Source organism: Melanerpes formicivorus, unplaced genomic scaffold, assembly GCF_026170545.1.
Source record: "Melanerpes formicivorus ecotype bairdi unplaced genomic scaffold, bMelFor1.0.p_v2 SCAF_77, whole genome shotgun sequence".
Lineage (NCBI taxonomy): Eukaryota > Metazoa > Chordata > Aves > Piciformes > Picidae > Melanerpes > Melanerpes formicivorus.
Window position 1 is genome coordinate 2460568 of NW_027142429.1, and position 23279 is coordinate 2483846.

General features: G+C 60.6%; 1 protein-coding gene across 4 annotated transcripts in view; it reads left to right on the forward strand.

The window, feature by feature from the left end:
- NSMF (NMDA receptor synaptonuclear signaling and neuronal migration factor) overlaps positions 1–23279 on the forward strand; it is an 82147-nt gene that overhangs the window by 52280 nt on the left and 6588 nt on the right. For 2 of the 4 annotated variants that reach the window (XM_068164237.1, XM_068164238.1), the window contains 9 exons: positions 377–429; positions 2378–2467; positions 4118–4239; positions 6072–6155; positions 7546–7579; positions 8850–8920; positions 11307–11386; positions 12912–13014; positions 14094–14169. In XM_068164237.1, coding sequence (XP_068020338.1) covers positions 377–429; positions 2378–2467; positions 4118–4239; positions 6072–6155; positions 7546–7579; positions 8850–8920; positions 11307–11386; positions 12912–13014; positions 14094–14169 — 713 coding nt within the window. The remainder of the gene's footprint in view (positions 1–376; positions 430–2377; positions 2468–4117; positions 4240–6071; positions 6156–7545; positions 7580–8849; positions 8921–11306; positions 11387–12911; positions 13015–14093; positions 14170–23279) is intronic. The other 2 variants (XM_068164239.1, XM_068164240.1) reach the window with 1 other exon arrangement.

Here is a 23279-nt window from a genome sequence, read left to right on the forward strand (position 1 = left end):
GAGAGAGGGGAGCAGGTACTGCTCTTCACCAGGAGAAGAGGGAGCCAGTGGCCATGTCTTGGGCACAGTTGCAGCACAGGGGTGCCTTGGTGACAGGGAAGTGAAGGCAGGCCATGAGAAGGGGGCTGCCCTGTAGGACCCCACTTGCCTTGTTGCACCAGCCCAGGGAGCTCAGAGGAGGCAGCCCCGCGCCGGACAAACCTGCCTGTCCCCAGCAGAGAGCAGGGGCAGGCTGGCACCCTGCTCTCCAGCTTTTGAGTGCTGCTGTCTTCCCACTTCCATTTCTGTTTCCTCCCTGCTGTTTTTCCCATGCTGCTGGCCCCAGGAGTTGCTCTGTGTCTCTCTGCTCAGAGGTTGTGTCTGGCCTCTCTTTCAGGAATTTTCGGAAGCACCTCCGCATGGTGGGGAGCCGAAGGGTGAAAGCACAAAGTAAGTGAGAGCCTGTGAGCTGTGGCTGTGAGGTTTGTGCCAGTGGGGTGTGGGGAACCTAACCTTGTGTGCAGGTGTGGGTAGAAAGGAACTAGCATTGGGACAGAGAAAGGACTTGAGCTGCTGGTGCCGTTTTACCCTGTGAGAAAGCAGCCAGGTTGAAGCAAGCCTCCGGGACCTGCGGATGTCTGCGAGCAGCCTGTAAGCTGTTTCTGAGGACCTCTGCCCTGGCTGTGGGAGATCTCTGTGGCTGCAGTGTAAGGAGAAGAAGCAGACCTGCAGCATCCTCATTCCATGTGCTTGTGGGTTTTGGTGATCACCAGCTGGTGAGAAGAGCTTAGCAGAGCTGGTGAGGGTTGCCTGGCTCTCACGGAAGCTGCGGACCATGTGCCAAGTGGATTGGTGGCTTTCTCTTTCCTCCTCCCCTATCCCATTGCCATCCCCACAGCAGGACCTGGGGGCAGTTGCCTGGTGGGAGCTAAGAGGATGGGGGAAGGCAGAAAGAAGAGGAACAGAGAAGAGACTGGTGCAAGGGGGAAATAAAGGAGCATTATGCCTCACTGGGGAAGAAATCACCGCTTGGGCCTGGGACACAGCAACTCTCTTTTCCTGAGGAAAGCAACTCTCCTCCACCCCTTGGCTGGGGCAGCTCTCTTTTTCACTGTGAAGGGTGTCACTGGCTCCCAAGAGCTGAGGATTGCTCCAGAAGAGGAAGCAGCTCGTTCTTCCCACCCCCTGGCCAAGCATCGTGTGCAGACTGCCCACAGCAAAGCGTGGCTGGGTTGGATTTGCATTCTCCCCTCTGCTTCCTCATGGGCTGTGGGAAGTGACCAGCAAAGAGCCTTGCCCTCCAAAGTGTCTTCACTGGAATCTGAGTGAGCACTGCCTGAGCTGGGCAGGGCTCACCTCCCCTGGAGCTCTCTGCAAGCTCAGCCATGCCTCTCTGCCTTGGAAACTCTCGGGTCATGTTTTCAAAGCTTTCTCCCTCTGCACAAGAGCTAAAGGCCTGGGTTTAAATGAAAGCTGAGGGTGGAGATCACCTGAAGAAGCTCCTGTGTGATTTGTCTCCCTGGACACCCACACTTGGACCCCCTGCAGCAGAGGGCAGGTTGCTTCTCAGCTTTGGCAGTGCAGATCCGCAGTGAACTGCTGCGCTGCTGACGTGAACTGCTGTCACCAGACACACTGCAGCAGACCTGCTCTGTCTCCTACCAGAAATAGGTACTAGTGGCTATAAGTGGCTGTTCATCTAGGAGTAGTGGCTCTCCCAGGGCTTGCCAAGTCAGAGGTGGTGGTTGGCAGTTCCCAGGAATTTGCCTGTGGTGCAGCCAGCTGGGCCAAGCTCCCTGAATTCAGCTCGGGAATTGCTGATACAAACTAATGCAGCCTGGGGGAAGGGAATGCTGAAGGGAAGTGCTCACAAGTGTGCAGGCAAGGAAAAACTGAAGGATTTCCTCTTTTACAGCACAGCTTAGAATGCATGTGCTTTCTAGAGCCCCTGCTCTGTTTGGGCCAGCTGTGACTGGGATGTCTGTAGAACCTGAAGCTCCTTTCATGACTGGAGAACTGCTGCCTTCTTCTGGTCATCTGTGGGTCATTAGCTGTTGAGTCCATCTTCCTGTGAGACCTTTGAGGCAGAGCATCTACACTGAGTCACTGGAGTAGCCTGGATTAAATTGAGGTTTGAGCTATGTGCAAAGGAGAGAGCACCAAGTGCCCTTCTTCCTGTGTTCCCCCTGCCCGGTCCCGCTCAGAGAGCGATCACCTTGTCTTCTGCTGTCTAGAAGAGGGAGACCTTTGCTTGTTGTGTGGAGAGGACTCAGGTTTGGCAAGCGGAAGAACGAGCCCAGGGGAGTCTGTGGTGTGTGGCTACTGCCTGTTTTGTTTTGCTGGCAGCAGCAGAGGTGGTTCTGGAGTCTGTTAATGTGGTGCTTTGGTTCTGTCCTAGCCTTTGCCGAACGGCGTGAGAGGAGCTTCAGCAGGTCCTGGAGTGACCCGACTCCCATCAAAGCCGATTCCTTCCATGACTCTCGAGAAAGTGAGTTCTGAGTCCTTTGAGCTTCCTCCTCTGGCCAAACCCTCCAGCTGAGGGGCTGCCTGGAGTCCCACTGGAGTAGCTCCTCTGTGCCCTTTTGTCCCATCTGTGATCCTTTTAGCTCTGTGAGGCGGTAGCGCCCCGGGGACGCGCTCCTGTCCGTCTGTCTGTACCTCTCTCTGTAGAGCACAACTCGTCCAACCTCCTGTTACTGTGCAGTTCCCAAAGGATACCCAGGGGTGCAGCTCTCTTACAGCCCTCTGTTCCCATCATCCTTTATCCACTTGGGACCAAAACAACCTACCTGGAAGCACGCCAGTCCAAGGCTCCTCTCACCACGGGGGGACTGACCTGCCTGGCTTCCCATGCAGAAGCCCCTGCTGAGCTCTTTCCTAGGCTAGAACAGCTCCAGATCAGAGCTGCAGCACTCCACGAGACGTAGCTTTGATTTCCTGGCCCTGCTGGCTGCACAGATGATAGCTTGGGGCAACCTGATCTTTGTTTGGGCTGCCAGGGATGCCTCTGGTAATCCCCAGTAATGCTGCAGTGTTCTGCTTGAGGGGACTGAGATGCTGCTGTGTTCACTTACAGGAGGAAACGCCAGCATCTTGCCTCTGTCTCTTTATAAAGGGCACAGCTGTCTTACCCAGGTTGTATTGAAGTCCTGTAGGCAGGGGACTCGGTGGATGAGTTTGCCCGCATTGAGATGGGTTGTACTGTACTGTAGGTGAATTTCACTGAGGCAAGGAAGGAGCTGACCCAGCAGGTAAGCACGAGATGCAGCCCTCCTAGCTGTAGAAGACGCAGCAGCAGGCTGCAGGGGAGCTGTGTGAGAGGCCACGTTCAAAACATGACCCGATCGTTCCTCTGCAGTCTGAGGCCTCCCCTCTCCCTCAGCCAACTCGGAGGCAAATGGCAAAGGCGTGGTTCAGACAGGCTCCAGGCACTGCCCACTGACACTTGGACATCCCAAAAGGCACAAGTAGAGGCATCTGGGTTCTCTCTCCTCAGTCCCCGGCTCCAGGGCACCATCTCTATTTTTAACCTTTAATGGTCAATTATATTCCTTCCAGATGTTTTTTTTTCCCCAGGAGGCATTGAAGGCCAACAGGTAAGGTCAATTTGGAGACCAAATCCAAGCACACTGTTGCACTACTCCTGTGTCTGCTACGGCTGTCCTCACGCTCTGGGACGTCTGGGATCAGTCTGAGCAACGAGGCAGAAGTTCTTTCTAGTCCCTCAGAAGACGTAGTCAGAGCAGTCATTGGTACAAGGAGACCACCTTGGGAGTCTTTGGACTTTTGCTCATCAGCTTGGCAGTGTCACAGTGTAGAGAGTCTGTCTGCGTCCTGTCTCCTCCTCCTCCTCCATCTCTGAAAGCGAGAGGGTGGCTGTGGTGCTGCTGTGGTGGTGCAGAGAGCTGCAGCTGCTGGCTGTGAGTGGGTCTGTGGCACACGGCTCTGTGTCTGCTCATCGCTCTCTGTCTGTCTGGTTGGAGACGCCAGCCCCAACCTCTGCTGTCTGTCGCTCTGTGGAAGAAAGGAGGGCAGGAGTCTCGTGTCTGGTGGTGCCTCTTGCCGGGTGGCTGCCAGGCAGGATGGCATGGGGAAGGCAGGCTGCTGTGCCCTTCTAATGCAGGCTGTGTTCTGGCAGGCCATGACCTTCAGGACTCCTGCGGCACTTTGGAGGGCGACTTCGACTTGAACTGGGAAGCGGAGAAGGAGCTTGAAGCCATGGCATGTGATGGAGAAGACTTTATCCCACCAAAAATAATGGTGAGGGCTTCCAGCTCGGCTGCCTGGCTCTGCTCAGGCTCTCTCTGTCCTTTCAGTGCCACTAAGCTTAGGATCTTCCTGGGAAGAGGCAGGTCTGTGCCGGGCGCCTCTTCAGGTGTGTCTGAGGGTCACTCAGAGATCAGCCAGGCCAGGGCAGGGTGTCAGCCTCTGGGGATAATGTGTTGAAAGAAAACTAGCAGTGGAAGGACCCATAGTCCAACCCCAGGTCAGACCAGGGCTGTCACCCACACTGAATTCAGTTAGCCTGAGACTGGATATGCCCAACAAGAGCCCCAGTCCCAGCAGTCACTGCCTGCTGTCGTGGCTGGCCTGGTTTGCTTTGGAGCTGTAGGTCATCCCTTGAGATGCTTTCTGCTCTGGTATCATTCCTCAGTGCTAGGCTTCCCCATGCTCCTCCTGGCTCTGCTCTCTGGGGTTGGGCAGGCAGGACCAGGTTCTGTCACTTCTCTCCTTTGGCCACATTCACAAGCACTCAGGCAGAGTGCAGCATTGCCAGCACAGCACAGCAGTGCTGTGTTTGGATGGGGCCTGCTGGGGCCTGGCCACAGCGAAGGCCATGGAGACAGTTCTGCCTTCATGTGTGTTCCCAGGCTGGCTGGGCAGGCTCAGCCCTAAGGCATGCTCAGAGCAGGGTGACCAGGTGAGACCCTGGCACTGGGACCCAAACACTTGAGCCCTTGACAGTGTGTCTCCCAGGTGGTGATTGCCCATCCCTGGACTCTTTGTATTGTGCCTCTTCAGAAGCTCTACCACAACTCCAGCGTGGCCAAAGCAGTGCTGTGCTGCCTGCCAGGAGGGAGGGCTGCTCAGCCAGTCCAAGCTGGAACCCAGGCTGCACTTAGGAGCCTCTTCCACTGACAGTGATGAGCAGAGGTGCCTGAAATCACAGCACAGTCCAGCTGCCCCCATTCCTGTAGGCCTGTGGCTGGTGCTGATGGCAGGTCCATCCCCATGGCCTCTTGTGCTGATGGAGCCAGCTGAAGCTTCAGCCAGAGCTGCCAAGCAACCTGCATCTGCCTGGCATCCTACCTGTGCCTGGTGCCTTTCCATCCCATGGCTGGTTCCTCTTCAGGCATGCAGCCATGTCCCCATGGGCCCCTTCCCAGCCTGAAGCACAGACCCTGGCTCAGGGGAGGGCTGTACAGAACTGGTCTTTATTGGGATACAGCAGCTTGTAGTGATGCACAGGCTCTGCTCAGCTGCACCCTGTGATAGCACAAGGGGCAGTGGATATAAACTCCAGCACAGGAGGTTCCACCTCAATGTGAGGAGGAACTTCTTCACTGTGAGGGTCACAGAGCACTGGAACAGGCTCCCCAGAGGGGTTGTGGAGTCTCCTTCTCTGGAAACTTTCAAGTGTGTTCCTGTGTGACCTGCTCTGGCAGGGGGGTTGGACTCAGTGATCTCCAGAGGTCCCTTCCAACCCCTACCATCCTGTCCTGTGAAGCTGTGAACAAGCTGCTTCCTCCTGCACCCAGGATTCTGTAGCCCCTTCATAAACTGTTGCAGTCTCCCCTTCAGAAACTGTTCTCTCAGAGTCAGTCCTGCCTCTTGGGCTGCTTTCTTGGGGTTTGAGGAGACTGTGACACGTGGGGACACTTGGCAGGCCTGGGGGTGCTCAGCAGTGGCCCAAAGGCTTGGAGGACCTTCCAGAGGGGTGCAGATGGGCTGGGACAGCTGCTGGCTTGGGTAACACTCGAGGGCAGCTGAACAGAGCACTGCTGTCATGGCCTTGGGGCTTCTGTCCAGACTCTGTTGACTTCTCCTCATGCTGTTGCACTTCTTTTCTTCTTTTTTTCCCCCCTTTGCAGCTCATTTCTTCCAAGGTGCCCAAAGCAGAGTATGTCCCGACGATTATCCGCAGGGACGACCCCTCCATCATCCCCATCCTCTACGTGAGTACAGCCCTGCTGCCCTGCAGCCTCTCATGCTGCTGCTCAAACACTGGGGCACTCCTTTGGAAGAGCTGTCAGGGAAGGGCTGAACCCAGAGGTGGGGTCTGGGGTAGCTTTGTGAGGGGCTCAGGTCTGGGTAGAAGAATGAAGCAGAGTGAGAATTGCTCTGTTGGCTGTCAGACTGCAGGCAGGGCAGCAGCAGGGAAAGGTGGCAAGGGGAAGATGGAGCTGTCTGCTGGCAGGCTTAGGGCTCCTCCTTGTGCTCAGACCTTGGAGCTTCCTCACCATTTCCTCCTTGTCAGTCCTTGCTTGAACCTTGCTTTTTCACTGCTCAGGCAGGAGTCCACCCTGCTGGCTGTCTTGTCCCTAGTCACTTGATGGGAAACCAGGCTGGTGGGAGGCCTTGAGCACAGCCCTGTGAGGAGAGGCTGAGGGAGCTGGGGTTGCTTAGTCTGGAGAAGAGGAGGCTCAGGGGAGACCTTCTTGCTCTCTCCAGCTCCCTGCAGGGAGGTTGTAGCCAGGTGGGGGTTGGTCTCTTCTCCCAGGCAGCCAGCACCAGAACAAGAGGACACAGTCTCAAGCTGTGCCAGGGGAAGTTTAGGCTTGATCTTAAAAGAAGTTCTTCCCAGAAAGAGGAATTGGCCACTGGAATGTGCTGCCCAGGGAGGTGGTGGAGTCCCCATCCCTGGAGGTGTTTCAAAAAGGGATTGGATGTGGCACTTGGAGCCATGGTTTAGTTGTCAGGAGGTGCTGGGTGGCAGGATGGACTTGATGATCTTTGAGTTCTTTTCCAAGCTCATTGATTCTGTGGTGATTCTATTTTCACTTCATTAGGAAGGGAAGGGTGGGACTGACAGCCCTGAAAACTCACTGTGCAGCAGGCAGTGCTGCTGGGGGGTAGCTTTGCTGCCTCTCTCTTCCTTTGAGAGGTGTCCTGGTGACTGATGTGCCAGGGGCAGGTGTGTTGGGAGTGTGGCCATCTGTTAGCCAGCATGGACATGTCTAAAGACAGAGGTTGGGTACAGAGAGGCAGATGGATGCCTGTAAAGCCAGAGGCTGGCTACAAACCATGGGCCAAGAGGCAAGCACAGCACTGATGCTGACTACATCTGATGGGTGGTATGTGCTTGGGGCCTGTCTGCAGGATTCACCCTTGAGTCTTTGGATTGATTTGGTCTTTGTGGACCATTCAGTCTTCAGCTTCTTTGCTGAGGTATGGCTCAGGGTGGCAGTTACTGTGATGTGACTAGAAGTCACCAGCTGCTGTAACAGTGCCCTTAAAGCATCTGTTTGCCTGGGAATGGGATGGTGTGAGACTGTCACAAGGCCAAGGCCATGGAGCTGATGTGCTGGCAGTGAACCTTGGTATCTCTTCTCTCTTGATTTGCAGGACCATGAACACGCCACCTTTGATGACATCCTAGGTATGTGAGTGCTAACTTCCTCCTTTTAACTCCTGCAAATAGAACTGAGCAATATCTTAGAGTGCCCAATGCCAGCACAAGGGGCAGGGGTGGGAGCTGAGGCAGAGGAAGTTCCATGTCAACAGGAGGAAGAATTTTTACCCTGTCAGGGTGACAGAGCCCTGGAGCAGGCTGCCCAGGGGGGTTGTGGAGTTTCACTCTCTGGAGATACTCCAAAGCCACCTGGCTGTGTTCCTGTGTGAGCTGCCCTGGGTGACCCTGCTCTGGCAGGGGGTTGGACTGGCTGAGCTTTGGAGGTCCCTTCCAGCCCCTAACTGTCTGTGATTCTGAGAAAGTTCCCCCACTGCCCTGTGCCTCAGCTCCACTCACAGAGGTGTTTTGATCACCCCAGTGACACCTCTCACTCCTTCAGCTGCACTCATGAAGCTTGGCTTCTGCAGCCATTTTCAACACCAAGCTTCTGGTGAAGCTTCTCAGCACCAAGCTGAGAACAGGGCACAGGGCAGCAAAGATACCTGCTCACTGCACCCTGTAGGGTCAGGCCAGCTGGGTCTGCTGCAGAGTTGTGGTCACTCTAGAGCAGTGTCTGGAGGGGCACTGCTCCTCCCCTGCCCTGTGATCCACTGGGATTTGCTGCTGTCCACAGGGAGAAATCAAAGGGCCATGAGGATGCTGAAGGGCCTGGAGCACTGCACTGTGAGGAGGGGCTGAGAGCCCTGGGGCTGTTCAGTCTGGAGAGGAGAAGACTGAGAGGGGGGTTTAATCAATGTCTGTAAATACCTGAGGGTGGGGGTCAGGAGGGAGGGGACAGGGACAGGCACTGCTCACTGTGCCCTGGGATAGGCCAAGGGGCAATGGATAGAAACTCCAGCACAGGAGGTTCCACCTCAACATGAGGAGGAACTTCTGCACTGGGAGGGTCACAGAGCTCTCCCTGGAGAGGCTGTGGAGTCTCCTTCTCTGGAGCCTTTCCAGCCCCATCTGGATGTGCTCCTGTGTGAGCTGTGCTGGATTCTCTGGCCCTGCTCTGGCAGAGGGGGGGTACTTGATGATCCCCAGAGGTCCCTCCCATCCCCTAAGCTCCTGGCATCCTGTGACCTCGGTGGGACGCAGGCGCCGAGCGCCTCGCGCAGCTCAGCCTCCTGTGTTCAGGACTCAATGAACAGCCAGAAAGGCTAATCATTAGTTTTTTTTTCCCTGCTTTTATGGCTCACCTTTTCCAACATGTTGGGTTTTTTTTCTTGGGGGGGGTGGGGGTTTATTTTTGCAGAGGAAATAGAGAAGAAGCTCAACATCTACCGGAAAGGCTGCAGAATCTGGAAGATGCTGATATTTTGCCAAGTATGTGAAAGTTGTGAAGCACTTTGGGTGGCTGCCTTGGTTTGGGGTGGGGTGGGGTTTTTTTTCTCTTCCCCCCTCCCCAGGGAAAATTCCCCAGAGGAACCAATATTGCCAAGTCAGCTCCCTGTGAAAATAACTGCACTGGGTACAGCTCTTTCACTTCCCACTCCCCCCAGGCGCCGAGCAGCTGCTGTGCCAGCGAGAGCTGAAAGCTGAGTGAGTGTGGCCAAGCCTGGAGCTGGGCTGCCTCTCAGCTGCTTTCAAGGAACCCCAGGCTAAGCAGCATTAGCACAGCCTTCAGAAGGAGGATTCCAGGGAAAGGAGGAAGCACCTGAGCTGAAGGGAGGTTGTAGACAGGCGGATGTTGGTCTCTTCTCCCAGGCCCCCAGCACCAGAACGAGAGGACACAGTCTCAAGCTGTGCCAGGGGAGGTTTAGGCTGGAGGTTAGGAAGAAGTTCTACACAGAGAGAGTGATTGCCCATTGGAATGTGCTGCCTGGGGAGGTGGTGGAGTCACCATCACTGGAGGTGTTCAGGAGGAGACTTGATGGGGTGCTTGGTGCCATGGGTTAGTTGTTTAGGTGGGATGGGTTGGTTGATGGGTTGGACATGATGATCTTGAAGGTCTCTTCCAACCTGGTCTGGTCTATTCCATTCCATTCCATTCCATTCCATTCCATTCCATTCCATTCCATTCCATTCCATTCCATTCCATTCCATTCCCTTCCCTGATGGCTGCAGCCTGCACCCAGCTTTGCTGGGCCAGTGCCGTGTGCTGTGCAGCAGAGGGGCCGGTGGCACAGCCCCGAGCTGGGGAGGGCCCAGGGGCCAGCGTTGCTGAGCTGTGTGGGACAGCCAGGCCTTGTTCCATCTGGGGCTCACTGGGGATTTCCATCCTAAGTCTCCTGTTCCTCAGGGTGGACAGCTTCAGGCTTTCCCAGCAGCTGTGCAAGGAAGCTTGAAATGAGAAGCTAGGAAGTTAACCTAATGTAGCTCCCTCCCACGTGCCTCATGCTGCAGGGCTGCAGTTTGCAGCACCCTGACCTGGGCTGACTTCCTTTTCCTGATCTTGTACTCAATCTGCTTATGCCTGCTGCTGCTGCTGCCAAGTGCAGTGGTTCTTGCCTGCTTATCCCTGCTTTGCTCAGCAGCAGATTGAGATCTCATTGCTCTCCTCAACTCCCTGAAATGAGATGGGAGGGAGGTGGGGGTTGGGCTCTGCTCCCTAGTAGCAGGTGGCAGGATGAGAGGAAATGGCCTGGAATTGTGCCAGGGGAGGGTCAGGCTGGAGATGAGGATAAATGTCTTTGCTGCAAGAGCGGTCAGGGATTGGAGCAGGCTGCCCAGGGAGGTGATGGAGTCCCCATCCCTGCAGTGGTTCAAGAAACCTGTGGCCATGGCACCGGGGGACGTGGCCTGGTGGCCATGGTGGGGCTGGGTTGATGGTTGGAGTGGATGATCTTGGAGGGCTTTTCCAGCCCCAGCAGTTCTGATTCATCTGCCTACCACGGCAAGTCCCCTGGCATCCCCAAACGAAAGAAAGAGGCTTCCTTGTCTTCCTTATTGCTCTCCAGCCACCCACAGTGAAGATTCCTGTCTGTTGCTGTGCCTTTCTGCAGCGAGGTGGGCACAGCACAGTAAACACAGGAGAGAGAATCCACCCCCCGGCGCCCTCCCCGTGGGTGAATCTCTCCTGAGCGAGCCCTGCGCTGTCTGCTCCGGGGGCGGCGCAGCCTGCCGAGCCTGCGCTGCCCCCTGGCGGCGCGGCCCCAGTACTGCGCTTGGAGTTCCCTGCAGCGCTGCATCCCCTTCGGGAACCTCTGGGCCAGGAAGGATCTGGGGGTGCTGGAAGGTGTCCAGAGAAGGGCCACGAGGAGGAGCAGAGGGCTGGAGCTGCTCTGCTGTGAGGACAGACTGAGGGAGTTGGGATTGTGCAGGCTGGAGAGGAGAAGGCTCCGAGGAGACCTAATTGTGGCCTTCCAGGATCTGCAGGGGGCTACAGGAAAGCTGGGGAGGGACTTGAGGGTGTCATTGGGGGAACAAAATAGAAATGGGTGGATTGAGATTGGATGTGAGGAAGAAGCTGTTCCCTATGAGGGTGGTGAGAGCCTGGCACATGTTGCCCAGGGAGGTGGTGGAAGCCTCATCCCTGGAGGTGTTTGCAGCCAGGCTGGATGTGGCTGTGAGCAACCTGCTGTGGTGTGAGGTGTCCCTGCCCATGGCAGGGGGGTTGGAACTGGCTGAGCCTTGAGGTCCCTTCCAGCCCTGACCATTCTGTGATTCTATGATCCTGGGTATGGCTGTGCAGGATGAGCACCACAGCCAGGGTTTGTTCCTTCAGGGCCTGTGCAAGTGGTTTGCAGCTCTCTGTCTGTGTCTCTTGCAGGGAGGTCCTGGCCACTTGTACTTGTTAAAGAACAAGGTTGCCACTTTTGCCAAAGTGGAGAAGGAGGAAGATATGATCCTGTGAGTGCCTGCCTCGGGCTTCTGGCCTCTGGCAGCCTTTTCCTGCTTGGTTTGCTCATTGTTTGTTGCATGTGGTAGAGAAGAAGTGGAAGGAGCTGAGGTGGCTTGGTCAGAGGAGGAGGAGGCTGAGGGGGGAGTCTGGAGCAACTTTCAGCTCCTTTGCAGGGAGTTGCAAACCAGACAGAGCTGAGCTCAGCCCTGGGGTGGTGTGGCTCTGGGACAGGCCACCAGGAGATTTCTGCCTTTATCTGCTGTTTAGTGTCTGTCTGGATCAGAGAGGCTCACAGGAAGGGGGGAAGTATATTTCCCCTGCTGACAAAAGCCTTGCTGCCCAGAAAGCAGAGCATGCCCCTTGTGCCTCTGCCCCTCAGAGGTGGCTGTGGCAGCATTTCTAAGCAGGCAGCTGGTGGCAGAAACCCAAATCCTTCCCCCCTCAGCTGGCTCCAGCTAACTGCCCTCCTCATTGCAGGGGGAAATGGAATTTGCCTCTGCAGAGCCTGCTCAAAGTCCAGCACCTTCCTGAGGAGGAATTTCAGTAGCATGCCAGCCTGCCAGCCAGGGTTGCTGAGGCAATTCTGCCTCTTGCAGGGAGTTAAGCTTTGCCTGTTTGGCTGCCTGCTCACTTGTGCTGGCTCCAGCTCACTTGGCTGGCAGTGCTCTGTCGTGGGGGAGAGGATGCACACCAACCTGCTCCTGCACAGCTTTTTGCTGGCAGGATGAACAGCAACACCTGCTGGGTGCTCTGGCACCAGCACTGTGAATAACCTCCTGCAGCCCCTGTGTCTGTGCCTGCTCCTGAGCACAGCCCAGCCACAGCTGCCCCCTCCTTGGGGGACCTTCAGCAGGCTGTGAGCACACAGCTGGACACTTGGCTGCTTGGCAGTGAATGCCCCTTCCAGCTTGTGTCTCCCTGGCAAGCAGGCCTGAGGAAGGCTTAGGCTGCAGTTGGGTGCAGACCCCACAGGGGAGCTGCTGAGCTCTGGTGCTCCCCAGAAGCCACTGCTCAAACCCAGGGCAGAGGGAGGGGGTGGTACCTCAGGTGGCTGAGGCACAGCCTGGCACACTGGCTCTGACTGGTGGGCAGCAGCAGGCACTGGCACAGGGTGGCCTGGTTTGGTGGTGTCTGGCTGGCTGTGCAGAAGCACATCCTCTGCAGCTGGCTTCTGCTGGTGCCATGCCCTGGGAAGGAAGCAGGGCACTGCTGGCACTGCTGTCTGCAGAGACAAAGGGTTGATAGAAATGGGAGAGAGGAAGCTGGGGGGAGCTGCTTAATAAAACTCAGTCTGAAAGCACTCCTGCTGGAGTCTGCTCCTCCATCTCTGCCACATGACCTGAAGCTGCTCCTCAGGCCCTTGCTCTGTCCCTGCTCTTCCTTGTACAAGAACCAGTGGCTCCTCCTGAGCAGCTTGCTCCTCCTGCTGCCAGCCCCTCCTGAGCAGTGGGTGCCCACACACTGGTGCACACAGGGACACAGTTCTCTTTGCTTTTTCAGTTGTGTATTCTGTTATCTCCCTCTTTCTCCCAGCTTCTGGAAGAGGTTGAGCAGGCTGATGAGTAAAGTCAATCCTGAACCAAATATCATTCACATCATGGGCTGCTATGTTCTTGGAAACCCCAATGGGGAGAAGGTAAGAGCTTCCCAGGGCTCCTCTCTCTGGGCATGCCTGCAGAGTGGCACCAAGGCCAGGAAGGCAACAGGCAGGCTGGGAAGGCTCAACCTGCTGCTGCTGCTGTGTGGGAAGAGGCTGCCAGCCTGGCCCAGCAGTGGCTGAGAGCAGGGGAGCCACATTAGGGATGGAGCCTGCCCCAGAGGGCAGGGAGGGATGACAAGTGACAGGCAGGACAAGCACTGAAGCCTTTGAGAGCACTTCATTCAGAGCACTTCTCCTGTGGGCTGGATGTTTTGAAGGACAAAAGAGTCTGGCATCTGGGAAAGAACAACCTCATCAACCAGTGCAGGCTGGGGGCTGATCTGCTGGGGAAAAGGACCTGGGAGTCATGGTGGACAACAGGATGGCCATGAGCCAGCAATGTGCCCTTGTGGCCAAGAAGGCCAAGGGCATCCTGGGGGGGATTAAAAGGACTGTGGTGAGCAGCTCAGAGAGGTTCTCCTCCCCCTCTCCTCTGCCCTGGTGAGGACACTTCTGGAATATTGTGTCCAGTTCTGGGCCCCTCAGGTCGAGAAGGACCTCAGGGAACTGCTTGAGAGAGTCCAGCACAGAGCTGCTGCAGGCAGTGGAACATCTCCCTGTGGGGACAGGCTGAGGGAGCTGGGGCTTGGAGCTGGGGAGCCTGAGGGCTGCCCTCATGGCTGGTGACAAAGATGTGCAGGGCAGTGTGGGGAGCACAGGGCCAGGCTCTGCTCAGGGATGGCCAAGGACAGCACAGGGGGCACTGGGGGCAGCTGGAGCAGAGGAGATGCCAGGGGAACAGGAGGGGAAACTTTGTCCCTGTGAGGGTGCTGGAGCCTGGAGCAGGCTGCCCAGAGAGGCTGTGGAGTCTGCTCTGGAGACATTCAAAGCCACCTGGCTGTGTGCCTGGGTGCCCTGGGTGATTCCCAGAGGTCCCTTCCAACCCCTGGCATCCTGTGATTCTGTGACAAGAGTGAAACGTTTTCCAGAGGCAGGGAGCAAGGCTGGGGCAGGCTGGGCTGCCCTGGGGCTGCTCCTTGTCTGCACTTCTAACTCTGGGTTTGTTTCCTTTGCAGCTATTTCAGAATCTGAAAAACTTAATGAATCCTTATAGGGTTGCCTTTGAGTCTCCACTTGAACTATCAGCTCAAGGTAATGGCTGTTCTGCAGGAGGACACACTCCTTCCCAGCTGCCCTGCCTCCCTCAGTGGCCATCCTCCTGGAAAGGCACTTTTGAGCTCCCTTAAGCCCTGCCAAGGGCTTCAGTTTGCTTGTGCAGTTCAGTTGCTGAGCCTGGATTTCCCCTTGCAGCTCCTCCAGGGTCTCATTTCACATACCCTGGTGGCTGGGCCTGGAGCCAGGGGGCACTCCCCAGGCTCCTGGCAGAGGCAAAGGAGCCTGAGCAGCAGGCAGCTTTCTGGGCTGAGTTTAGAGGGTTTCTGATGTTAGCAGGGCATGTGCAATGCAGCCAGGCCTTCCTCTGGGGCTAACTGTGCAGAGGTGTCTGCTCCAGGGCCCCAACCACTGGTACCAAGTGAGTTGTGCCATCAAGAAGTGGCTGGGCTGGAGCCCCTGAGAGCCATTCTCAGGCTGCTCTGCCTGGGGTTTGGGCTGGGGTTGGGGTTGGTTTTTTGCCTGCAGCTCAGGAGAGTTCCAGGGGGCACAGATATTCCCATCCTCCTCTCTGGCAAATGTAATTAGAGTCTCCAGCTCTGGAGGCTTTCAGGGCCTGCCTGCCTGTGTTCCTCTGTGACCTGCCCTAGGTCATCCTGCTCTGGCAGGGGGCTTGGATGTGATGATCTTCAGAGGTCCCCTCCAGCCCCCAGCACTCTGTGGCTCTGGGTGCAGCTCCCTCAGCAGTGTGCCCTGAGTTTGCCATTGTTGTTGTGTCCTTGCTGTAGTCCTTGGCACTTTGTTATCTTGGAAGATAAAGCCATGCAGCACTGGGCTGGACACACTGGGGGTACTTCCTCTGCTGCTCAGAGCTGGCAGCAGCAGCCAGGGGTTATTCTCAACTCCCCCTCACAGTCCCAGGAAGGAGCAGGAGCAGGAGCTGGGCACACAGGTGCTGGGCAGAGCTCTGTGTGTGTCTGTCCTGCTGAGCTCTGGAGCCAGCTTTAGAGTGCTTGCACAGATCCCACAGTGAGCTTGCTCCTACCTGGGTGCTGAGAAGCCTCTTGCAGGGCAGTCCCTGGGTCTCTGTGTGCCTTGGCTTCTGTGTGTGAGCTTTTAAGAAGGAAGCTGGGCAGAAGAATCCATCTGCATTTATGCCCTGGATCAGTCTGGGACATGCCCACAGCACAGCCTCTCTGATCCTGTGCAAAGTCATCTGAAACTAATCTTAACCAGGCCTCCAAAGTGAAAATCCCCTGGCTGAGGCCTGTCCCAGAGGCCAAGCTTCTTTGCCCTTGTGCACTGCCTGCCTCCAGTGCCAGCCCGCTGCACACTGCCCAGCCTGGGGCTGCCTGGGGAGAGCCCCCCCACCTTCATCAGGGGTGCCAGGGGGGGACTGGTGCCAGTGGCTGCATTGCTGTGTCCTGCTGTGATACCTTCTGAGCTGCCAGAAGAGATCTTGGCCTGGATCAGCAACAGTGTGGCCAGCAGGGCCAGGGCAGTGGTGGTGCTCAGCACACCTCGAGTACTGGGGTCAGTTGTGGGGCCCTCACTCCAGGAAGGCTATTCAGGTGCTGGAGAAGGTTCAGAGAAGGGCAACCAAGCTGGGGAAGGGTCTGGAGAACAGGGCTGGGGAGGAGCAGCTGAAGGGTCAGGGGTTGGCTTAGTCTGGAGAAGAGGAGGCTGAGGGAGACCTCACTGCTCTCTACCACAGGGAGGATGGAGCCAGGTGGGGGCTGGACTCTCCTCCCTAGTAACAAGTGGCAGGAGAAGAGGAAATGGCCTCAAGCTGCACCAGGAGAGATTTAGGTTGGACATTGGAAGAGACTTCTTCACTGCAAAGGTTCTCAAAGATTGCAGCAGGCTGCCCAGGGAGCTGCCTGAATCCCCATCCCTGGAGGGGTTTAAAAGAGGCAGGGATGTGGTGCTAAGGGCCATGGCTCAGCACCAGCCTGGGTAGAGTTAGAGAATGGTTGGACTCAATGGTCTGAAAGGTCTTGTTCCACCAAAACCATTCTGTGACTGTAAGGCACAGCTCTGTAGGACAGGGGGCAGCTGTGCAGGACAGGGGGAGCTGTGCAGGGCAGGGGGCAGCTGTGCAGGGCAGGGGGCAGCTGTGCAGGGCAAGGGGCAGCTGTGCAGGGCAGGGGGCAGCTGTGCAGGGCAAGGGGCAGCTGTGCAGGGCAAGGGGCAGCTGTGCAGGGCAGGGGGCAGCTGTGCAGGGCAGGGGGCAGCTGTGCAGGGCAAGGGGCAGCTGTGCAGGGCAGGAGGCAGCTGTGCAGGGCAGGAGGCAGCTGTGCAGGGCAAGGGGCAGCTGTGCAGGGCAGGGGGCAGCTGTGCAGGGCAAGGGGCAGCTGTGCAGGGCAGGGGGCAGCTGTGCAGGGCAGGGGGCAGCTGTGCAGGGCAAGGGGCAGCTGTGCAGGGCAGGAGGCAGCTGTGCAGGGCAAGGGGCAGCTGTGCAGGGCAGGGGCAGCTGTGCAGGGCAAGGAGCAGCTGTGCAGGGCAGGGGGCAGCTGTGCAGGGCAGGGGGCAGCTGTGCAGGGCAAGGGGCAGCTGTGCAGGACAGGGGCAGCTGTGCAGAGCAGGGGCAGCTGTGCAGGGCAGGGTGCAGCTGTGCAGGGCAAGGGGCAGCTGTGCAGAGCAGGGGCAGCTGTGCAGGGCAGGGGGCAGCTGTGCAGGGCAGGGGGCAGCTGTGCAGGGCAAGGGGCAGCTGTGCAGGGCAGGGGGCAGCTGTGCAGAGCAGGGGCAGCTGTGCAGGGCAGGGAGCAGCTGTGCAGGGCAGGGAGCAGCTGTGCAGGACAGGGGGCAGCTGTGCAGGGCAAGGGGCAGCTGTGCAGGGCAGGGGGCAGCTGTGCAGGGCAAGGGGCAGCTGTGCAGGGCAGGGGGCAGCTGTGCAGAGCAGGGGCAGCTGTGCAGGGCAGGGAGCAGCTGTGCAGGGCAGGGAGCAGCTGTGCAGGACAGGGGGCAGCTGTGCAGGGCAAGGGGCAGCTGTGCAGGGCAAGGGGCAGCTGTGCAGAGCAGGGGCAGCTGTGCAGGGCAGGGAGCAGCTGTGCAGGGCAGGGAGCAGCTGTGCAGGACAGGGGGCAGCTGTGCAGGGCAAGGGGCAGCTGTGCAGGGCAGGGGGCAGCTGTGCAGGGCAGGGGCAGCTGTGCAGGGCAGGGGGCAGCTGTGCAGGGCAAGGGGCAGCTGTGCAGGGCAGGGGCAGCTGTGCAGGGCAGGGAGCAGCTGTGCAGGGCAGGGGCAGCTGTGCAGGGCAAGGGGCAGCTGTGCAGGGCAGGGGCAGCTGTGCAGGGCAAGGGGCAGCTGTGCAGGGCAAGGGGCAGCTGTGCAGGGCAGGGGGCAGCTGTGCAGGGCAGGGGCAGCTGTGCAGGGCAAGGGGCAGCTGTGCAGGGCAAGGGGCAGCTGTGCAGGACAGGGAGCAGCTGTGCAGGGCAGGGGCAGCTGTGCAGGGCAGGGGGCAGCTGTGCAGGGCAAGGGGCAGCTGTGCAGGGCAGGGGCAGCTGTGCAGGGCAGGGAGCAGCTGTGCAGGGCAGGGGCAGCTGTGCAGGGCAAGGGGCAGCTGTGCAGGGCAGGGGCAGCTGTGCAGAGCAGGGGCAGCTGTGCAGGGCAGGGGGCAGCTGTGCAGGGCAGGGGCAGCTGTGCAGGGCAAGGGGCAGCTGTGCAGGGCAGGGGGCAGCTGTGCAGGGCAGGGGGCAGCTGTGCAGGGCAAGGGGCAGCTGTGCAGGGCAGGGGGCAGCTGTGCAGAGCAGGGGCAGCTGTGCAGGGCAGGGAGCAGCTGTGCAGGGCAGGGAGCAGCTGTGCAGGACAGGGGGCAGCTGTGCAGGGCAAGGGGCAGCTGTGCAGGGCAGGGGCAGCTGTGCAGGGCAGGGAGAAGCTCTGCAGGGCAAGGGGCAGCTGTGCAGGGCAAGGGGCAGCTGTGCAGGGCAGGGGCAGCTGTGCAGGGCAAGGGGCAGCTGTGCAGAGCAGGGGCAGCTGTGCAGGACAGGGGCAGCTCTGCAGGGCAAGGGGGCAGCTGTGCAGGGCAGGGGGCAGCTGTGCAGGGGAAGGGGCAGCTGTGCAGAGCAGGGGCAGCTGTGCAGGACAGGGGCAGCTCTGCAGGGCAAGGGGGCAGCTGTGCAGGGCAGGGGGCAGCTGTGCAGGGCAGGGGGCAGCTGTGCAGGGCAGGGGCAGCTGTGCAGGGCAGGGGGCAGCTGTGCAGGGCAGGGAGAAGCTGTGCAGGGCAGGGAGAAGCTCTGCAGGGCAAGGGGCAGCTGTGCAGGGCAAGGGGCAGCTGTGCAGGACAGGGGCAGCTGTGCAGGGCAGGGGCAGCTGTGCAGGGCAGGGGGCAGCTGTGCAGGGGAAGGGGCAGCTGTGCACGGCAGGGGCAGCTGTGCAGGACAGGGGCAGCTGTGCAGGGCAAGGGGCAGCTATGCAGGGCAGGGGCAGCTGTGCAGGGCAAGGGGCAGCTGTGCAGAGCAGGGGCAGCTGTGCAGGGCAGGGGGCAGCTGTGCAGGGCAAGGGGCAGCTGTGCAGGGCAGGGGGCAGCTGTGCAGAGCAGGGGCAGCTGTGCAGGGCAGGGAGCAGCTGTGCAGGGCAGGGAGCAGCTGTGCAGGACAGGGGGCAGCTGTGCAGGGCAAGGGGCAGCTGTGCAGGGCAGGGGCAGCTGTGCAGGGCAGGGAGAAGCTCTGCAGGGCAAGGGGCAGCTGTGCAGGGCAAGGGGCAGCTGTGCAGGGCAGGGGCAGCTGTGCAGGGCAAGGGGCAGCTGTGCAGAGCAGGGGCAGCTGTGCAGGACAGGGGCAGCTCTGCAGGGCAAGGGGGCAGCTGTGCAGGGCAGGGGGCAGCTGTGCAGGGGAAGGGGCAGCTGTGCAGAGCAGGGGCAGCTGTGCAGGACAGGGGCAGCTCTGCAGGGCAAGGGGGCAGCTGTGCAGGGCAGGGGGCAGCTGTGCAGGGCAGGGGGCAGCTGTGCAGGGCAGGGGCAGCTGTGCAGGGCAGGGGGCAGCTGTGCAGGGCAGGGAGAAGCTGTGCAGGGCAGGGAGAAGCTCTGCAGGGCAAGGGGCAGCTGTGCAGGGCAAGGGGCAGCTGTGCAGGACAGGGGCAGCTGTGCAGGGCAGGGGCAGCTGTGCAGGGCAGGGGGCAGCTGTGCAGGGGAAGGGGCAGCTGTGCACGGCAGGGGCAGCTGTGCAGGACAGGGGCAGCTGTGCAGGGCAAGGGGCAGCTATGCAGGGCAGGGGCAGCTGTGCAGGGCAAGGGGCAGCTGTGCAGAGCAGGGGCAGCTGTGCAGGGCAGGGGGCAGCTCTGCAGGGCAAGGGGCAGCTCTGCAGGGCAGGGGGCAGCTGTGCAGGGCAAGGGGCAGCTGTGCAGAGCAGGGGGCAGCTCTGCAGGGCAAGGGGCAGCTGTGCAGGGCAGGGGGCAGCTCTGCAGGGCAAGGGGCAGCTCTGCAGGGCAGGGGGCAGCTGTGCAGAGCAGGGGCAGCTGTGCAGGGCAGGGGGCAGCTGTGCAGAGCAGGGGCAGCTGTGCAGGGCAAGGGGCAGCTGTGCAGAGCAGGGGGCAGCTGTGCAGGGCAGGGGGCAGCTGTGCAGGGCAAGGGGCAGCTGTGCAGGGCAGGAGGCAGCTGTGCAGGGCAGGAGGCAGCTGTGCAGGGCAAGGGGCAGCTGTGCAGGGCAGGGGCAGCTGTGCAGGGCAAGGAGCAGCTGTGCAGGGCAGGGGGCAGCTGTGCAGGGCAGGGGGCAGCTGTGCAGGGCAAGGGGCAGCTGTGCAGGACAGGGGCAGCTGTGCAGAGCAGGGGCAGCTGTGCAGGGCAGGGTGCAGCTGTGCAGGGCAAGGGGCAGCTGTGCAGAGCAGGGGCAGCTGTGCAGGGCAGGGGGCAGCTGTGCAGGGCAGGGGGCAGCTGTGCAGGGCAAGGGGCAGCTGTGCAGGGCAGGGGGCAGCTGTGCAGAGCAGGGGCAGCTGTGCAGGGCAGGGAGCAGCTGTGCAGGGCAGGGAGCAGCTGTGCAGGACAGGGGGCAGCTGTGCAGGGCAAGGGGCAGCTGTGCAGGGCAGGGGGCAGCTGTGCAGGGCAAGGGGCAGCTGTGCAGGGCAGGGGGCAGCTGTGCAGAGCAGGGGCAGCTGTGCAGGGCAGGGAGCAGCTGTGCAGGGCAGGGAGCAGCTGTGCAGGACAGGGGGCAGCTGTGCAGGGCAAGGGGCAGCTGTGCAGGGCAAGGGGCAGCTGTGCAGAGCAGGGGCAGCTGTGCAGGGCAGGGAGCAGCTGTGCAGGGCAGGGAGCAGCTGTGCAGGACAGGGGGCAGCTGTGCAGGGCAAGGGGCAGCTGTGCAGGGCAGGGGCAGCTGTGCAGGGCAGGGGCAGCTGTGCAGGGCAGGGGGCAGCTGTGCAGGGCAAGGGGCAGCTGTGCAGGGCAGGGGCAGCTGTGCAGGGCAGGGAGCAGCTGTGCAGGGCAGGGGCAGCTGTGCAGGGCAAGGGGCAGCTGTGCAGGGCAGGGGCAGCTGTGCAGGGCAAGGGGCAGCTGTGCAGGGCAAGGGGCAGCTGTGCAGGGCAGGGGGCAGCTGTGCAGGGCAGGGGCAGCTGTGCAGGGCAAGGGGCAGCTGTGCAGGGCAAGGGGCAGCTGTGCAGGACAGGGAGCAGCTGTGCAGGGCAGGGGCAGCTGTGCAGGGCAGGGGGCAGCTGTGCAGGGCAAGGGGCAGCTGTGCAGGGCAGGGGCAGCTGTGCAGGGCAGGGAGCAGCTGTGCAGGGCAGGGGCAGCTGTGCAGGGCAAGGGGCAGCTGTGCAGGGCAGGGGCAGCTGTGCAGAGCAGGGGCAGCTGTGCAGGGCAGGGGGCAGCTGTGCAGGGCAGGGGCAGCTGTGCAGGGCAAGGGGCAGCTGTGCAGGACAGGGGGCAGCTGTGCAGGGCAGGGAGCAGCTGTGCAGGGCAGGGGCAGCTGTGCAGGGCAAGGGGCAGCTGTGCAGGACAGGGGGCAGCTGTGCAGGGCAGGGGCAGCTGTGCAGGGCAGGGGCAGCTGTGCAGGGCAAGGGGCAGCTGTGCAGGGCAGGGGGCAGCTGTGCAGGGCAGGGGCAGCTGTGCAGGGCAGGGGGCAGCTGTGCAGGGCAAGGGGGCAGCTGTGCAGGGCAAGGGGCAGCTGTGCAGGGCAGGGGCAGCTGTGCAGGGCAGGGAGCAGCTGTGCAGGACAGGGGCAGCTGTGCAGGGCAAGGGGCAGCTGTGCAGGGCAGGGGGCAGCTGTGCAGGGCAGGGGACAGCTGTGCAGGGCAAGGGGCAGCTGTGCAGGGCAGGGAGCAGCTGTGCAGGGCAGGGGGCAGCTGTGCAGGGCAGGGGCAGCTGTGCAGGGCAGGGGGCAGCTGTGCAGGGCAGGGAGAAGCTGTGCAGGGCAGGGAGAAGCTCTGCAGGGCAAGGGGCAGCTGTGCAGGGCAAGGGGCAGCTGTGCAGGACAGGGGCAGCTGTGCAGGGCAGGGGCAGCTGTGCAGGACAGGGGCAGCTGTGCAGGGCAGGGAGAAGCTCTGCAGGGCAAGGGGCAGCTGTGCAGGGCAAGGGGCAGCTGTGCAGGGCAGGGGCAGCTGTGCAGGGCAGGGGCAGCTGTGCAGGACAGGGGCAGCTGTGCAGGGCAGGGAGAAGCTCTGCAGGGCAAGGGGCAGCTGTGCAGGGCAAGGGGCAGCTGTGCAGGGCAGGGGCAGCTGTGCAGGGCAAGGGGCAGCTGTGCAGAGCAGGGGCAGCTGTGCAGGACAGGGGCAGCTCTGCAGGGCAAGGGGGCAGCTGTGCAGGGCAGGGGGCAGCTGTGCAGGGGAAGGGGCAGCTGTGCAGAGCAGGGGCAGCTGTGCAGGACAGGGGCAGCTCTGCAGGGCAAGGGGGCAGCTGTGCAGGGCAGGGGGCAGCTGTGCAGGGCAAGGGGCAGCTGTGCAGGGCAGGGGGCAGCTGTGCAGAGCAGGGGCAGCTGTGCAGGGCAGGGGGCAGCTGTGCAGAGCAGGGGCAGCTGTGCAGGGCAGGGGGCAGCTGTGCAGAGCAGGGGCAGCTGTGCAGGGCAGGGGGCAGCTGTGCAGGGGAAGGGGCAGCTGTGCACGGCAGGGGCAGCTGTGCAGGACAGGGGCAGCTGTGCAGGGCAAGGGGCAGCTATGCAGGGCAGGGGCAGCTGTGCAGGGCAAGGGGCAGCTGTGCAGAGCAGGGGCAGCTGTGCAGGGCAGGGGGCAGCTCTGCAGGGCAAGGGGCAGCTCTGCAGGGCAGGGGGCAGCTGTGCAGGGCAAGGGGCAGCTGTGCAGAGCAGGGGGCAGCTGTGCAGAGCAGGGGCAGCTGTGCAGGGCAGGGGGCAGCTGTGCAGAGCAGGGGCAGCTGTGCAGGGCAAGGGGCAGCTGTGCAGAGCAGGGGGCAGCTGTGCAGAGCAGGGGCAGCTGTGCAGGGCAGGGGGCAGCTGTGCAGAGCAGGGGCAGCTGTGCAGGGCAAGGGGCAGCTGTGCAGAGCAGGGGCAGCTGTGCAGGGCAGGGGGCAGCTCTGCAGGGCAAGGGGCAGCTCTGCAGGGCAGGGGGCAGCTGTGCAGGGCAAGGGGCAGCTGTGCAGGGCAGGGGGCAGCTGTGCAGGGGAAGGGGCAGCTGTGCAGGGCAGGGGCAGCTCTCAATCTGTAGGAGCTGCTGTCAGATCCTCTCCAGCTCCTGTCCCATCCCCCCAACCCCCTTTCTGCAGCCAGTGCAGAGAGGTCAAAGTCTGGAGACAGATTTTGTGCTCAGTTCCCTCCCCCCCTGGACAAACCCAGCCGAGGGGATTATCAAGGAGCCTTTCATGGTTTGAGGAGATCTAAAGAGATGTTTGATTCCCACGGGCACCTCCACATGCCCTGGGGAGCTGCTGAGTGCCTGTCCTCAAAGTGCAGCACATGGACAGCTTCTCCTCTGGCCCTGTGTGGGGAAGTTGGGGCTGCTGCAGGCTCTGCAATGTCCCTCGGCTGCAGGATGTAACCTCCCTGAGCACAGCACAGGAGGTTCCACCGCAACATGAGGAGGAACTTCTTCACTGAGGGTCACAGAGCCCTGGAGCAGGCTGCCCAGAGAGCCTGTGGAGTCTCCTCTGGAGGCTTTCCAGCCCCATCTGGATGTGTTCTGTGTGACCTGGATTCCATGGTCCTGCTCTGGCAGGGGGTTGGACTTGATGATCTCCAGAGATGCCTTCCAACCATTAACATCCTCTGATCCTGTGATCC